The sequence below is a fragment of the Staurois parvus genome, unplaced genomic scaffold (assembly GCF_062004578.1).
Source record: "Staurois parvus isolate SC_StPar_1 unplaced genomic scaffold, SC_StPar_1.0 ptg000264l, whole genome shotgun sequence".
Taxonomy (NCBI): domain Eukaryota; kingdom Metazoa; phylum Chordata; class Amphibia; order Anura; family Ranidae; genus Staurois; species Staurois parvus.
The window spans coordinates 9272476-9289635 of NW_028318060.1; the positions used below are offsets into that span (position 1 = coordinate 9272476).

The window sequence follows — 17160 nt, forward strand, 5'->3', positions numbered from 1 at the left end:
CATCCAGCCTGAACTACCTAAATCCTATGTACTGGGCTTAATCCTGAGTCCAAGGGGGACCCACTCCCTCTCTCTTTCCCTAAGTCCCGTTACTGAACTCACTTTCACTCCCCTCTAGTGCTCTCTGCCACCCATCTTTTATCCCTCGGGAGCTCTGTTGATTTTTCCTTTCTAAGAGTCCCCAGAGTCTTCTCTCTCTAGTTTATCCCCAGCTCCTTTCCATGGTCCTCTATGTAAGCCAGCTTTTCTAATTAATTCTTTTGGGCCCAGGATATCCCCATCTGAGACAGGGGCTAGAACCTGTAAACTTGTATTATAGTAACCTGATTTTGTACCTCTGCCATTTGTTATCTTCTTACGATACTTTAGCTCCTTGTGGGAAACTTTGTTGTTCTTGCAAAAACCCAGTAAAAATTAGTGAAATAGACATTCTACAGTAACAGTAAAATTGTTACAGAATGCACTGTATTGTTTGTAGAAAGTATCAGAATCAAACAAATGTGCTCGATATGGCCAGAATTCTATACAGTTTCAGTGAACTCCTGTTCACATTTATTACATGGTTGTTAAAGCGGAACTAAACTGTAATCGTGTATAGGCATGTCAGGTGCTTGGGCATATAATTTATTGGCCAGAATGTTAATTTATTCTGGCTACTGAAATGAAAAAATGCTCATGCGCTAAACACGCCTAGCGCTTAGGTGTAGTACCACGTTTAGGTGCATCAAGCATTTTTTCAGCCAAAACGTACCTCTCCTGAACTCACAAGTGTTTTTTTTTCAGCTTCTAAACACCCCTGCCTCTAAAGTCTTGTAAATGCCTATGGGTCCATGGACACCTAGGTAAACATGTAGGGACATGTAGAGGCACAAAAGAAATGTCACATGCCTGTAAAGCAGGCTTTTTATTTTTAGCTCGAGTAGGCCTTATGTTTGTAGTTGTTCCTCATAGCTGAGGTCCTTCAGCCCCCTTGTTTGCTTTTTTGCCCTTCTCTGGGCTCTCTCTGGTTCAAGCACATGTTTCGTGAGGATTGGTTATGAAAACTGGACAGCTTGTGCAAGATTTGGATGAACCAGAGTTCTGCAAAGTGGTGGAATTATAGTTTTATCTCTGAGTATTAAATACCCTTTTGAATGCATGCTAATAGTCTGTTAGTCTTACTTGCTGCAGCTTGACATTGCATGCTTTTGGGGGTGGCTCCAGACAAAATGTTTTGGGGGTGCTTAAAGTATAAGTGGGGGTGCTAATGTGGCACACATAGTGTGTCGACTGCCGCACTCTTTTCGGCATGACCAAAAAGTGGGTGTGGCCAAAGGAGGGCATGACCCAAAAGTGGGTGTTTTTTCATGGTCTATCCCATGGTCTTCAAATAGGTCCTTGAAGCGCACTTAAAAGGTTGTGGGAGTAAAATAAGCCCAAATGGGACCAGCAATGATACCCCTCAGCAAGTGTCAGGGTTAGCAACAACCCCAGCAAGTTTAAGACTAGAATGGCATAAATAATCCATGGCATGGAACAAAAGTAAAATAAACACCCAGCCTGGCACAATAATTAGCCCCAAGCACAAAACAGTAATTAACCTAGATCACAGCACAATGCTTACCCATCAGCATGGCAAAATAACATGCCTACAGCACTAAACAACAATTAACCACCAACAATGCACAATAATTAACCCCTTAGCATGACACAACAATGAACTCCCAGCAAGATAAAATACTAAACCCCAGCATGGCATAGTAACTCCCAGCACTGCAGTAAACCCCAGAATTGTGCATTATTAGCTCCCAGAACTACACAATAATTAACTCTGAACATTGAATAACAATTACCTTCCAGGTTTATAGCAGTCAGTGTGCCCTTCAGTAAGTAATGGGGCAAAGAGCAGTATGCAGTGGGCCAGTATGCAGAATATAGTGGGGCAGTGAGCAGTGTGTAGTGTGTAGTGGGGGCAGTGAGCAGTATGCAGTTGGACAGCATGCAATATATAGTGGGCAGTATGCAGTAGGGCAGTGAGCAGTATGTAGTGGGGGGCAGTATGTATTGGGGGCAGCAAGCAGTATGCAGTGGGAACAGTGAACAGTATGTAGTGGGGTTGTAGAGATAAAACAAATTCTCCTGCATTAGTTTTACCTGTTTATCGGCAGTCCTCTCTCCTCCACATCCATTCGAAGAATTGTTAGAGCTTGTCTGAACTCTCAGAAAGCGGGGGTTTAGGAGCTTAAGTTGCATTCTGCAGAGCTCAATGAGGACAGTTGATTGGAGGGAAAGGACAAACCTTCCTTCACACAGCACACACAAACAGTGCTGAGGCTGTCAATCACAGGCTGTGTGCAGGAGCTCTCTTTCCTCACTTTTTAATCTCTTGGTGTCAGGAAAACTTGTCAGAAGTGACTCGGGTAGATAGCAGAGGAACAAGGCAGCATACAGAAATTACGCTCAGGGAGGGGATAGGGGATGATTTACTAGAACTGGTGCACACAGAATCTGGTGCAGCTGTGCATAGTAACCAATCATCTTCTAGGCTTTTTGTCAAAGCTCTACTGAACAAGCTGAAGTCAGAGGCTGATTGGTTACTATGCACAGTTGCACCAGATTTTGTATGCACAAGTTACCAGAATAAAGTTTTATTAGGGGGTTTGGCACAATAACAAACAAACAGGTAAGCAAACAAGAGCTTCAATCTGTGACAGTGGTGATACAATAAAGAGTGATGAAGTGGTTGTAAAGGCAGAAGGTTTTTTTACCTTCATGCATTATATGCATGAAGGTAAACAACCTTCTTTGTGCAGTGGGGGACCCAAGAAGAGTAAGATCGGGCTGCTCTGTGCAAAACCACTGCACAGGACAGTTAAGTATGACATGTTTGTTTGTTTTTTTTTAATTGCCTTTATTATCACTTTAAGAACCATCCATGAATAGCCAGAATTAACTGTCATAGAACACATGGACATTATGGGGTTTATTTACTAAAGCTAGAGAGTCCAAAATCAGACTCCCTTCTGCATAGAAACCAATCAGCTTCTAACCTCAGCTTGTTCAATGAAGCTTTGGCAATGAAACCTGGAAGCTGATTGGTTTCTATGCAGAAGGGAGTCTGATTTTGCACTCTCCAGCTTTAGTAAATAAACCTCTATTAGTCTCCCAGCAGGTGCAGACTCATCCATTTGGACAGCAGCAGTATCCCACTAATCAGGCACCCACATGGGTTCAGCCGAAAAAAAATAAAAAAGTGATTCCAAATATTGGGAATATTAATAGGAATCCAGAGTAACATTCCTACATGTGCCACAACACTTTTATTGATTTTTTTTAGAACAAGGAAGAAGAAAAAAAAGAGAAAAGAAAAAAAAGAAAGAAAAAGGTGGAAGAAGTCCTGCGGGAAGGGCCTCAAAACGCTGGTCCTGATACTTGTGTGCACCAGTTTTAGTAAATCTCCCCCTTAGTGCTCTGGATTGAGATAAGTACACACTATAGAGGGACATGCTTTTTTCATTTTTAATGTCAAATTTTACAACCACTTTAAGGCGCTCACTCTACTTTGTCTCAAGCACCATATTACAACCAATATTTTAATGAGGAAATATAATTTATCACATGAAAGAGCTGACCATGTACAGCAAGAATGAGAATAGTATATAGTAGATAGAACACATATGTAGTCTAACTGAAATAACATTGTTTGTAAATCTAAAAATTTAAAGGGGTCTTCCAGCTACTAGCTGTTTCAAGAAGGGTTAAACACATCAGACCTCTCTGACCAACTGTGTTCAAAGAGCTCATCTTATTTCAGTAGTGAAGACACACAGTGGGTCTCCATATACATTGCTACACGGTGTCTTGAAAAGTGTAACTAAAGACAAAGCTTCTTTTTTTTTTTTGGATAGAGCAAAAAGGGATTGTCACACCTGTTGGGGTTTTATTGCTGTCTTTGCTCCCATAAAGAAGATTCACCCTCTCTATTTCTGCTGTTTGTCATTATCATCAATAGTGAAAGAAAATGAGAATCCCAAATTTTTGGTTGACAACAGGACAGTAACAAAGGGGGAATCTTCCAGTTTTGGAGGGATTTCCTCTCACTTCCTGTTTTGACTATGGGACAGGAAGTGAAGGGAAAAATTACAAGGGTTATAACCCTCCCTTAATCTATTCAAATCGACAAAAAGTTTTACTTTAGTTCTACTTTATGTTTTGAGCCTCTAGGGAAGAGTAAGAGTTGGACTCTTGGTGTATGAGAATCCCACCCCCAACACACACACCTGTTGCTAGCCTATCAACCAAAGGCAATAGTAAAAGAAAAAAGTACCATGTGACTTACCTGACATTGATATTGCTTCTTTAACAAGCTTTCTGAACTCTGTCAGAATTATTTTGGCAGAAATGTTTCCATCATCGTCTATATACTTCTCCATATGGTTTGCCTTATTGCGTTTACAGTTTAGTGTATAGTAAGCTCCACTGTTATCAAACTCTGTAAAACCAATTCTTTCATCATCAGAGATTGGTATTTTCAACATAATATCAAACTCATTTGGTTTAGAAATCTAAAAGAAAGGAAAGAATCATAAATGTTTTCATTATTTACATTATTTGACTACAAGCAAGGAGCATTAATTAAGTTTTCAAATTATGTTTCCTAATTGTACAGTTCAGGACACATCCTTCTTTAACAATGGGTTGTATGTAGCCATTTTCATGTGATTGGACACTGGAAGGTAATAGGCCGCAGGGACATTACCCTTATAACCCTCCTGCTCTCAGCAAGTCTCCTTTTTTTTTTTTTTGCTATTGCCCTTTTGTGATGGATGTCTTCTTCACTGGGAAATGCTTACTTCTTTTATACAGTGGTTTTGGCTTTCAATGATTCTTCTGTTCTGTTATATATTCTAAGATTCCTGACTGTTCTACAGTGATTGTGGTTCCTTTCTGTAACTTTTGCATCAGCTGATTCCTTGGCTGAGCCTTGGGGGACTGTACTGGAATGAAGATGTGGGGCCTGCCTGTAATGACACTTCAGGCACTGGATCCCCCACGTTGAGTTTGTTGTAGAGTGCTATACAGACCCAGAGCTGTGGTCTGTAAGCTGATAGAGCCCTGTCCTTGAAGACCCCATCAAGTGTATGCCCATTGAGGTGGGAAGAGAAAGGATGGGTCTTGTCTCTAACATTGTGAACCTGGAAGAAGGCAATCTGCTGTGGTGAGTGTATGCTAACAGCACCTCCTATGGGCCCAGTGAGCTGTGTTTCCATCACTGGGGTCTAATGGACCATTGGCTGTGATATTAAAAACGTGTTTTGCAGCCATGAGTAGGAGAGCCATTTCTGGAACATGTTTTTATTACTTGATGTCATTTTTCCACTGTGGTAGCTTTTACTGCATTTTCCTGGATCACCATAGCTCTGTTTTGGCCATTTCCCATGGCTACTCATTCGCATTCCAGTCCTGGTCTAAGGAGGACAAAACGGTTCAGCATTAGGCTCCTGCAGTAAAAAAAACCACAGCAAATACCTGAACTCTGGCTGCTAAGAGTGCCTAGTACATACGGCAGTAACACTTTTTAGCCCATTAAGGCTATTCTGAGCACCTCTCTCGTGACATTGTAGCACCACACATGGCAGGTCTAAAGGCATAAAGTCCTGACCCAGGGTTGGTCAAGTCCCTCTGGGTACTTGGGATACAGCAGTTTGTGTTGACCTAGTCCCGGATAGCCACTATCCCCTACTACTATGCAGTGGGCTGTGAGTATCCTTTGTGGGTAATGTCTCACTATGTACTGTTATATGGAGCAATTGTCCCCTTCTACTCTGCAGTGGTTGTGAGTGACCCTTTTTGGTAATGTCTCACTAAATGATGTTGCTATAGCAGCCTATGGTGACTTTGTCATAGAGGACCATCAACCTTCCTGCCTCCCATTGACTTGTAATAACTCATTGTTCATAACATCTCAATATATACTGTTTTACAGCGGAACTTGGTGACCTAGTCATGCACAGTCATTAACCCCTACCGCAGTGGGTCTGTAAGTGATTTTTCTGTATATTGTTTATACAAAGCCTATGGCAACCTGCTCCCTTACGGCCATTGACCCATAATGCTTGGCAGTGGTTTGTGAGTAATTCTTATTGGTAATATCTATGTACTGTTTGTACACCAGCCTATGGTGACCTACTCATGTGAAGCCATTGTCCCTTCTGCTCTGCAGCAACTCTGTGAATACCCCTTGGTCTTTGTTCATGTCTCCCTGTATACGGTTGATACTGCACCTATAGTGACAATGTCATGTATGGCCTTTAACCAATTTGCAGTGGGATTGTGAATACTGTTTGTTTGAACTTTCTTCCTGTGCATTGTTTGTACAGTGTTCCATGGTACAACTGTCTGGAAGGCCATCATCCTTTTCTGTTTTGCAATTGGTCTGTGAGAAACCCTTGCTGACATGGACTCACGTGCATTCTGTTGTACAGCAGCCTTTGGTGTCCTTGTCACAAATGCCCCTGAACTGTTCTGCAGTATCTTACTTACATAGTGTTGCATAGTGGCTGTAGTCATGCAGCTGAGTAGCATATTCTGATAATGTATCACTCATACGCTGTTGATGACCTATGTTGACCTAGTCACAACAGCCATCACCCCTCCTTCTGTGGGTCAGTGAATGCCCCTTCTGGATACAGTTGCTCTTATGTAATGTTTTGAATACTGGCCTAGGGTGTTTTAGGTATGTACAGCCTTTAACCTCTCCCTCTCTGCTATGTTCCGCACACTGCAGGTTCAGTGTCCCTTATACACTTACTGTTTTGTGTAGCAGCCTAAGATAACCTAGTGACAAAGGGCATTTACCCTTCCTGCTCTACAGGTGGTGCTTCAGTTAACCTTACAGGTACTATTTAACTTGCATAATGTTGTATGCTGGCCTGTGATGACCTATTCACGCTGGGCCATAAACCCCTTTGCTCTGCAGTTGGTCCATGAGTCTCCTTTTGATGTTGCTGACTCACTTGAAGGACATTGTACAATGGCCTTCAGCGCCCTTCATCAGTAAAGCAAAAAGCCTCTTCTTGATCCTCATGGTCAAGGAGAGCACACAGTTGTAAGGTCAGGGACGCTTCTCTTCCTATGGTGTTGTTTCCTTCTTTTACATTAACAAAGATGTCATCATACTCTCTCTGTCCTGGTCCTGTATATCTTCTGGAGGTTCCATTTGTTGTCTGAATGTGGAGTGCCCTGTTCAAATTTGCCACACAGCTGCCATTCCTTTTTGTCAGTCAGTTTGTGGGTTCAAAATTGCTGTCTGAGTCTCTCGTTATTCTTGTCCTATTGTTATGTGGGGCTGTTGATGATTGTCTGCTGTGTTGGCCATCTCTGAGTTGGACTGCTTTTGGACATACCATGGTTAATGTATACAGCATCCTATAGTGTACAGTTAAGAAAATAGGATTTTTGACTTTACTTGTAAAATCCTTTTTCATGGAGTACACTACAGAACATATGTCTCTCCCCTCTGTTCTCTATTTTCTTTCTATTGCTTGCTACAAACCTGAGGCTGGGAGTAGAAGGGGTTATGTATGTGGGGGTTGACTGTGCAGCTTAGTTTTTGCCAATGTCCAATCACATGAAGCTGTCAGCATATAATCCATGGATAAAGAATACTGTGTCCTGTACTATATGCCAACAAAAAGATTTTACAGCCAGGTCAAAAATATTATTTTCATGACCATTCTTTTTTTCTGACCCAATTCAAGTACATCCTGTAGTGCCGATAAAAAGGACATACAAATTAAGATCCATACTATGGGCCTATTCCCACGTGTGCATTGCGGTAACACACAATGCATGTGTTGGTGCACTACAGTGCCATTCATTTTGAATAGCAATCTAACTCACCACAACAATACAGCTGTGCCACAATGCACCACAATGCATGGTACATGCAATAAAATTAAAAAAATACAGCCCGCGCTAAATTTGCATGCATTTATTTTGAATACAGATTACGGTGCTGATACCAGTTTTATTTTAAAAATATTTTTTTTTAAAGATTATAGAAGATTTATGATTTATTAAACATTACATAACTACTTTGAAGTGTGTTCTTTTCCTATTTTTAAAAGTTGCCTTTCATTTTTTTTCCAAATATCTGAGACTTCTAGCAGATTTGTGGTTAAATGGCGACATCTTGTGGTTACCTTTAAGTTAATTCAGATGTCTGTTTTCCAGAGATCAGGGTACATGTACAACAACTACAAATAGGAAACAGAATTACCATAGGGATGGAATTACCCTTATGCTGTCATGGAAGCATCATGGAAAACCATTTACAGTACTAGTAACGGTAATTCATTATATTCTTTATTAGTAAGGATTTAAAAAATTATGCAAGTCAGAAAGAAAAAGATTTGTTAGGCCACCATTAAACACTTGAAAAGTTTTAAATGTAAAAATACTGTATCTCTACTACACTTAAACAGGGCTGCCCATAATTTATTTTCTTCAGTCTGTATTGCATCATGGGACAGGATGAAGTGGCTGTCTGCTGAGGTACAGTATATTTGTTATAGGAACTGCCCAGTCGCGCACATTGGATCTAAGCACTGAAAAAAAAGGAACTGTAAGCATGATTGGAGGAGAGAAAGCAGGGGATCTGCAGAAGACTGACACCCTGCGCTACGTGACAACAGCAAAGATGCTATATCCATTATGGAGTGTCATAAAATGTAATAAATAGTTCCACTGAGTACTGATTATCAACCAGTTTTGGACAGGGTGTGAAAAAGTTATGTTTTTCTTAAAGTGGTAGTAAACTTTTTTTTTATACTTTTACCTACAGGTTATAATAAGTTTATAATAAAGCTTACCTGTAGATAAAATGAATATCTCCTAAACGTGCTCCATTTACACTCCTTTTGAGAACCGGCGCAGGCACTTTGAAGGAACGGCATAACCGTGTCGTTCCTTCAGAGCTGTGTGCTGTAGACAGAGACTCCCACTTGCATGCGCAAGTAAGATCATTGCAGCTAGGCCAATTAGAAGGCCATAGCTTGCGAACCCAGAAGGAAAACCGGGTGAAGATGGAAGCCTCTGCAGTGGTGACAGCACGGAGGGCTTCGGTTTAAACTAAATTCTTCATAATGTGCTACTCTACGGTGCATACTAGCAAATTATGACATAATCTTGCAGGGGATTTTTTTTTCTTTAAGCTGCAGTTTACTACCACTTTAAATCAGTATTAAACCCAAAAAACAAAAATGTAATATATAGCTTCTTACCAATCCTTAAATATGGTTGTTGAATTATTTATTTTCCCTTAGTGATTCAGCCATAACACACACTGTCTTACACAGACTGGGGAGAGCGTTGTGTTAGATGCACTAGCAGATTTAGGTGAACTTGACTAATAAATTCCAGTAAACACTTTTTTAAGCGGTCCTTTTCAGACAAAAGGGTTTTACATAAAAAAAACTGGCCATTGTAAGCAACCCTGTCAATGTTAACCACTTCCCGCCTGGCCTATAGTAATATGACAGCCGGTGCAAGCTTCTCGTCCTGTCAGCACCTGTGATAGTGAGCCCTTGTAGATACTCAACTTGCGGTTCCCCAGGGCATGGAGTCTAAGCCCCAGCCTGCTTCTTCACCGGAGCCCCTGATGGTGGGGATGGGCTTGCAGCAAGCTGGGACCAGGTTGCGGTCCTCGGTACGCCCAGCTGTGGATGAGGAGACTGCACGTGGGAGCAGAGTACAATGGGAGGAGACATATGGAAATCTGATAGACTAGCCGAGGTCAGGACAGGCAGAAAACAAGCACAGTAAGAGAACAATGCCAGGGTTGGTACACGAGTAGTCAAATACAGGACACAGGCGATAGCAACACACAGGAGCTCAGACAACTAGGAAGTTGCTCAGTCAAAGTGGCTTAGACTGAGAATGTCTTATATAGGCAGACAAACAAGGAGGTGGGCCAGGAAGTGATGGAAGGGAAGGAAATAGAACCCAGAGAACAGCAGATGACACCCATAGGTGAGCACAGACAAACACACATGTGAAAGGGATCAGGAACAGCACTGCAGCAAGGAGGTAAGAACACAAAGAACACGGCCAACGAAAGATCTGTGTACCGGCCCCGTGGCCATAACCATGTGACCTGCTGTGACCAAATCACAGCAGGTCACATGACAGTTGTATACAATGGATGGCTTCATGCAGGTGTGTCCTTTAGCTAATCCTCCTAGTTGGTCAGTGTCTGGCAAGCTACACCCCTGCTCCAGACAGCTCCAGCCAAACAGTCCCCTGGCCTCACCTCTTTTCTGCAACCAAGTTGTTCAGTACAGCGGAGGACCCAACGGTGGTGACAAGGACATTATATAAGTGTTTAGGTTGGTGGTAAAAGGGTTGCATATATACCAGGGTGGTGTTTATCTTAATGCTGTGAATGCATTATGGTAAAGAATGTTCACATTAATCTCTACTTGACATCAATGTAATTATTCATCTCTGCTGTCCAGCAATATACTTATTAACTGCTTCTCACCTGTCGTACCTATATAAACGTCCTCAGTGTGAAGCAGCAATACCAGTAACATGGCTGCAGCTGCATCACTGTGTTCACACACGAATGTGAATGCATCTGTAAAAGGCTTTTAACTACTTCCCATCCAGTGACGTACTCGTATGTCGTTGGACTTTCAGTGCCTTACAGCTTTCTTGTAATAGCAATCAGAGTGGCTAAGTAGTCGCTCAATTGCTATTACAAGCAGAGGGAGGGGATGTCCAAGACCTTCCCCTGCCATCTTCTGTGGCTTGCTCAGGCTCTCCTGTGCCACTGGTGGACTCGAGCCACCAGCTGTTGCATCCGCTGACTGGCCAGACAGCGAAAAACAAATCCGGGATTGGCTTTGATTGGCTCTCCATTATGGTAAACTGGAAGCAATGACCTGACATCAAATCCTGTTTACTTATATTATAAAGCGCTGAGCAAACTGTTGGCGCTATATAAATCCTGTATAATAATAATAATACTGGGAAACAAATGGCGCCAAAAATATAAGAACATTCAAAAACACCGATCTTGGTGTTTTGATTGCTCTTAAGTGCAGAAGAGGGATTTGGGGTCTTATAGACCCCATATCTCTCCTTAAAGAGTACCTGTCACATGCCTATTGTTGTCACAACAATGTTTAAAAGTGCTATAGAAAAAAATTAAAGCAACAGTTTAAAAATAAAAAGTGTCCCGTCCTCCCGAGCATGCGCTCAAAGGTGAATGCAAGCATTGGTCCCGCACACATGCAAACAGCGATTAACCTACACATGTGAGGTATCACCATGAATGTCAGATGATGGGCAGTAATTCTGGCAAACCTGTAAAGGCTTTTAAAGTATTATCTATGGATAGTAACATTTACGTTGTTTGTCACCATTGCATGTGTGTGCGCAATTTCAATGTGTGACATGTGTGGTATCTATTTACTCGGCATAACATCATCTTTTGTATTGTACAAAAAAAGGTTATGTATTGTGTTTTTTTGCATTAAAATTAAAAAAAGTGTATTTTTTCCCAAAAAATTGCATTTGAAAAAATGCTACACAAATACCGTGTGACATAAAAAAATGCAAAACCCACCAATCTATTCTCTAGGGCCTCTGATTTAAAAATATATAATGTTGGGGGGGGGGTCTAAGTAATTTTCTAGTAAAAAAAATACTGATTGTTACAAGTGAACAAAAAGTGCCAGAAATGGCCCAGACTGGAAGTGGGTAAAGCATTGCCTATGGAGATTTTTAGGTACCGAAGTTATTCGCCATTCCACAGGCATGCATAATTTTAAAGCCTGACATGTTAGGTATCTTCTTACTAGGTGTAACATCATCTTTTATATCTTACCAAAAAATTGGGCATTATGTTGTGTTTTTTTCTGAAAGTTTGTGTTTGAAAAACCGTTGTGCAAATATTGTGTGACATATACAATTGCAACAGCCATTATTTTATTTTCCAGGGCCTTTGCTTTTAGGAAATATAAAATGTCTGGGGGTTCTAATTGATTTTCTAAAATTATAGAGATTTTTTAAATGTATGCAAGAAATGTCAGAAATGGCTTGGACCTGAAGTGGTTAAGGCATAAACTCCAGCCAAAAATAACAAGATAGAATTTCAACTAGCAATTTTTTTGTACATCAGAAAAGTGACAAAATAGGGTCTTTCCTTAGTGAAATGACCTTGCAAACTTTCATATTTTAAATAAAGTGTAAATGATTTAACACCTGCATTATTTTCTTGCTTTTGTGAATTGGAACTTTTTCTCTCTACGGCTAATGACTGAGATTATGCAAAAAATATGAAAGAACATATCTTAATCTTCTAGGAAGGGAAAGAAAGATGCCAAACATAATATACAGCCTATCTTGCCAAGAAAGAGTCAACCTTCCCTCGAGAATATCAGCTACACCCACTTAGTAATTTGGATTCATGCACACAGGGCTTAAAATATGCTGCTGTTAGAGACGTTTGGGTTTTTTTTCTGCCTCTAAACACCCCTCTATGTTACTGTGAGGAAGAACAAAAAAGAAAAAGAAGCGCACCAACCCTGCGCATTACCTTAGTAACCAAAATTTATTAAATAAAAGAATGGTACTCACAAACAGCGAATAAAAACAGGCATGTAAGTCCTCAAAGGGACTTTAAAGGCAAGATGCAAATGCGAATCCCATCATGGAGGAAGCCACTCAGTACAGCTGACGCGTTTCGAAGGACAAGCCTTCTTCCTCAGAGCTCTGAGGAAGAAGGCTTGTCCTTCGAAATGCGTCAGATGTACTGAGTGGCTTCCTCCATGATGGGATTCGCATTTGCATCTTGCCTTTAAAGTCCCTTTGAGGACTTACATGCCTGTTTTTATTCGCTGTTTGTGAGTACCATTCTTTTATTCAATAAATTTTGGTTACTGAGGTAATGCGCAAGGTTGGTGCGCTTCTTTTTCTTTTTTGTTCTTCCTCACAGTTCTGTTTAGGCTTCCCCAGCCTTGGTGTGGAGCTGCACGACCTTATCTATTTCGGTGGTTCCCTCCTTATTTTTTTGGAGTCTGATTCCATCTACTCACCACCGGTCTGGGTCCTGGAGCGCAGGAGATATCGCATTTGGTTCATTAACCCCTCTATGTTAACCTTTCTGTTCATGCACACATAGGTGTTTACAAGCAAAAAAAAGTGCACCACCAGCATGTTCAGGAAAGGAACATTTGGGCAGAAAAAATGCATATAAATGCTAGACATGTTTAGGCACGTTCATGCATGCTAATCACCAGAATAGATTAATATTCTCACCAACAGAATGCATGAATGCTCCGAAACATGTGTGCAATAAGTGGCTTTAGGCACTTTTTTTAACCACTAACCGCCTGCCAACATTACATTTACAGCTGGCAGGCAGCTTCCCAAGGCACCACAACATGCCCATATATTGTGGTGCACATGCATACTGGCATGACCCCACTGGACACAGTGGATCGCAGTGTTCGGTACCCAGTTGCTGAAAGCGGCCAATGTATCATGTGATCACTATGACCAATAACATGTAAGCAAAACTGTCATGAATGAAAGCCATTCATGACTGCTTATTTACTATTGTGATGCTGTAATTGGCCCACAGCTATCACATGGTACCTGGGCCAATATTACAGCATCCTGTACCATGTGACTAGCTGTAGCCAATCACAATAGTAAGCAAGCTGTCATGAATAAAGGTTATTCATGACAGTTAAATCAACTACGTCAGTGATCATCACTGTTATAAGCAATAACAGCAGTGTTAAAAAGATCCCTGATCACCCCCCTCTAAGTAGTACAGTGTCACTAAACTACTATGATGACAAGATGTAAAATTATTAGTAAAAAAAGGTAAAAAAAGAAAAAAAAATTAATTGATTAAAATATTATGATTTTTTTTTTTTTTTTACACGCACTGTTACTAGTCAGTATCCCTAATCACCATCACACAAGTCATATGCTGATACTGTACTGAACCAGTCACCATATGTGAAAAAATGTTTTATTTAATTTCCTAATTTTCCACAAAATTGTGACGAAACAATTACAACTTCAAAACCTCATCATGCCTTTTTACTAAATACCTTGCGCTGTCTATTTTCCAAAAAGGGGTAATTCTGGGGGGGCATTTGTATTGTTTTGGCATTTTAGGGCCTCAGGACATTGGTCATGCAACGCTGCACCCAAATTAAATTTACTTCCTTTTTTTTCCCACAAATGGAGCTTTCTTTCGGTGGTATTTGATCGCCTGTGCGGTTTTTATTTTTTGCGCTATAAGCAAAAAAAGGCTGACAATTTTGAGAATGAAAACAATATTTTGGACTTTTTGCTATTAAACATGTCCAGTAAAAAAATTTTAAAAAATTAAAACTCATAAATTTAGACCAAAATGTATTCTGCTACATCTTTGCTAAAAAAAAATCCCAATACATGTAAATTAATTGGTTTACAAATAGCGGTACAGATCATGGGATTTTTTTTGTTGTTTTCTACAAGTATTGGCAGCGATCAGTGACTTTTAGTGGGACTGCGGCAGACATTCTGACACGGGGGGAACTAACCCCAGTGACACCAATACAGTGATCAGTGCTAAAAAAAAAAAAAGCACTGACACTGTACTAATGACATTGGGCAGGAAGAGGTTAATATGAGGAGCGATCAAAGGGTTAACTGTGTGCTGGGAGGGTTTATTAGTGGGCGGGGGTGTTCTTCACTATAAGCACACTGATCGGGATGGCTGTATTGTGCACAGCCATTCTGAGAAGTGTGCTCGAGCTGACAGGGAGGACGATTGTAAACAAAACAATCTTCCTCCGTGTCGGAGATGCTCGGTAATTACCGGGCGCCAGGACCTGGTGATTGACATCTGTGGCCGCGAATGGGCGCACGTCCCCTACCCGGAAATGCAGAATGATGTACATATATGTGATCCTGCACACAGGTGCCGCCCTTTAACAGTATTTCAGCTATAGAGCAGTCCTAAAGCGGTTAAACTGTGTCTAAAATGTGAGCCATTTATGTGCCTGCATGGTCATCGGGCTTGTTATCACTCATATGATTATGTTTCATGCTAAACAATTGACATTTAGTTTGAGGCATGGAAAAGTAATAATTCCTGACCCCTGTGCCAGAGGGAACAATGAAATACATTCCAACTGTTAAGTAAACACAACTCCACCTGATAACAGCACAGCAAAATACTTACACAGATCAGCCATAGCTTTATGACCAATAACAGGTTAAATGATTAACTGAATATCTCCTTAAAATAGCGTCTGAAAATGGGTGGGACGTATTAGAACGCAAGTAAACATATTGAAAAAAGTGCATCACAGTTTGTTGTCCATGGGGTGGGACTGTGTAGCTGCAGACCAGTCCAGTAGCGCTGCCACTTCATCCCTGTAAATCCAAATATTAATTACACAGGTTCTGAGGCTAATTTAATGCAGATAAGGCACTAAGCGAGTTCAATGAATACCTTTACCAGCCAGAGAACCTGTGTAATTAATATGTGTTCGGTTTAAAAGGGATGAGGTGGCAACCCTACAGTCCAGGTACCCATGCTGACCTGTGTCCACAGCCAAAAGCACCTACAATGGGAACATGAGCATCAGAACTGGACTACAGAGCAATAGAAGAAGGTGGTCTGCTCTGATTAATCACATTTTCTTTTACATCATGTGGATGTCCAGGTGCGTGTGCGTCGCTTACCTGGGGAAGAGATGGCATCACAATGAAGTATAGGAAGAAGTCAAGCCGGCGGAGGTTGTATGATTCTTTGGGCAATGTTCTGCAAGGAAAATGTTTCCTACCTACTGTCTAATGCTCATATTTCTAAAAGGCCTAGTTTGGAAGAAAGATAAGCAATGGGATTCTCAATGTATCAATCTAGTCCCTAGGCTGCGAGGACCTCTTTGTTCTAGAAGGACTTGCATCAGACTGTATTAAATTAGTCTCTATGCTCCAAGGACCTGTTTTGCTCTGGAAGGACAGGCATCAGACTTCCAGGCTATAAGGACCTATTTTGTCCTTTAAAAACTTGTGCTGTACTGTAACAAGCTAGTCTCTGAGCTAGGAGGATTTGTTTCACCCTGGACCAGAAACTTTTGCCAACTCATAACTTAATGCATACTAATGGGGTGTAACCCCCTGTTTTGTCTTGGTCAGAAAAAACAGACATGCTGATCCCGTGCTGTTTTTTAACAAACAATTTTGAAGCTCCAGGACAGGGGGCTATTGAGTCATGCATTACTACATGTAGCACAGTGGCTAAGTGGTTAGCACTTTCACCTAGCGTCATTGGTTTGAATCCCAACCACAGTGCTACCTGCCTGGAATCTCAATTAGATATTTACAGCTCTAGTAAATGCCCGTGTTCTAGTGTCTGCTGTCCCTAAGTTCAGATAACAGGCCCTTTGAGTCACATTTCTGCAAGGGTCTGGATTTGCAAAGCAGAACAACACTCTCTCAATCAACTTGGACTATTTTTAATCCTTATGCTGCTAACAATAGTAAATGGATATGAAAGTCTATCTTATTTACTTGTTTTAAACTTTTTTTTTTTTTTACATTTCTTCAGTTACTTCCTGGTTTCCAGGCCTAGGCAAATTATGTCATACATCCCAGGAGTCTTAAGGAGGGGAGGGTTTTCAGCTCAGCATGTGCCTGAGCTCAGGGCAGATGGATTCCAGGAAGTAATGCTACATGAATCATCTGCCCCTACTTAAGATGGCCACTGCCAGAAATGCTAGGGGGTGTTTTTCAAAATGATTTCTCAGCATAATAAAGCATGGAGACATGGATGAATGGGTGAGTTTTCTTTGAATATTAAAAATGAATTAAATAGCATTTTTGGTTTGTGGTGCTCAGATGCAGTGCAGTACTACTTTAAGTTAAAAGGCTATGGGGGTGTACTTTTAGGAATTTGCTGCTGCAATATGTCCCTGTTCTCCAAAACTGTCATGGCCACCCTATGATTCCTGAAACAACATGCCTGCCAAACACAGCTTTTCACGTGCACACAACCATGAGGCCCCTTTCACACTGACGTACCAATCATGTCCACCCGTTAGTTTTTCAGGTGGATCTAATCAGACTATCTTTAGCCCTCTATAGACTGACGGGGGTCAGTGG

At 41.1% G+C, this 17160-nt stretch overlaps 1 protein-coding gene across 1 annotated transcript in view; it reads right to left on the bottom strand.

Moving 5' to 3' along the window:
• Positions 1-17160, bottom strand: part of LOC149459297 (cyclic GMP-AMP synthase-like) — an 88996-nt gene that overhangs the window by 55426 nt on the left and 16410 nt on the right. The window contains exon 2 of the mRNA XM_089681380.1: positions 4319-4544. Within this exon, the coding sequence (XP_089537506.1) occupies positions 4319-4544 (226 nt within the window). The remainder of the gene's footprint in view (positions 1-4318; positions 4545-17160) is intronic.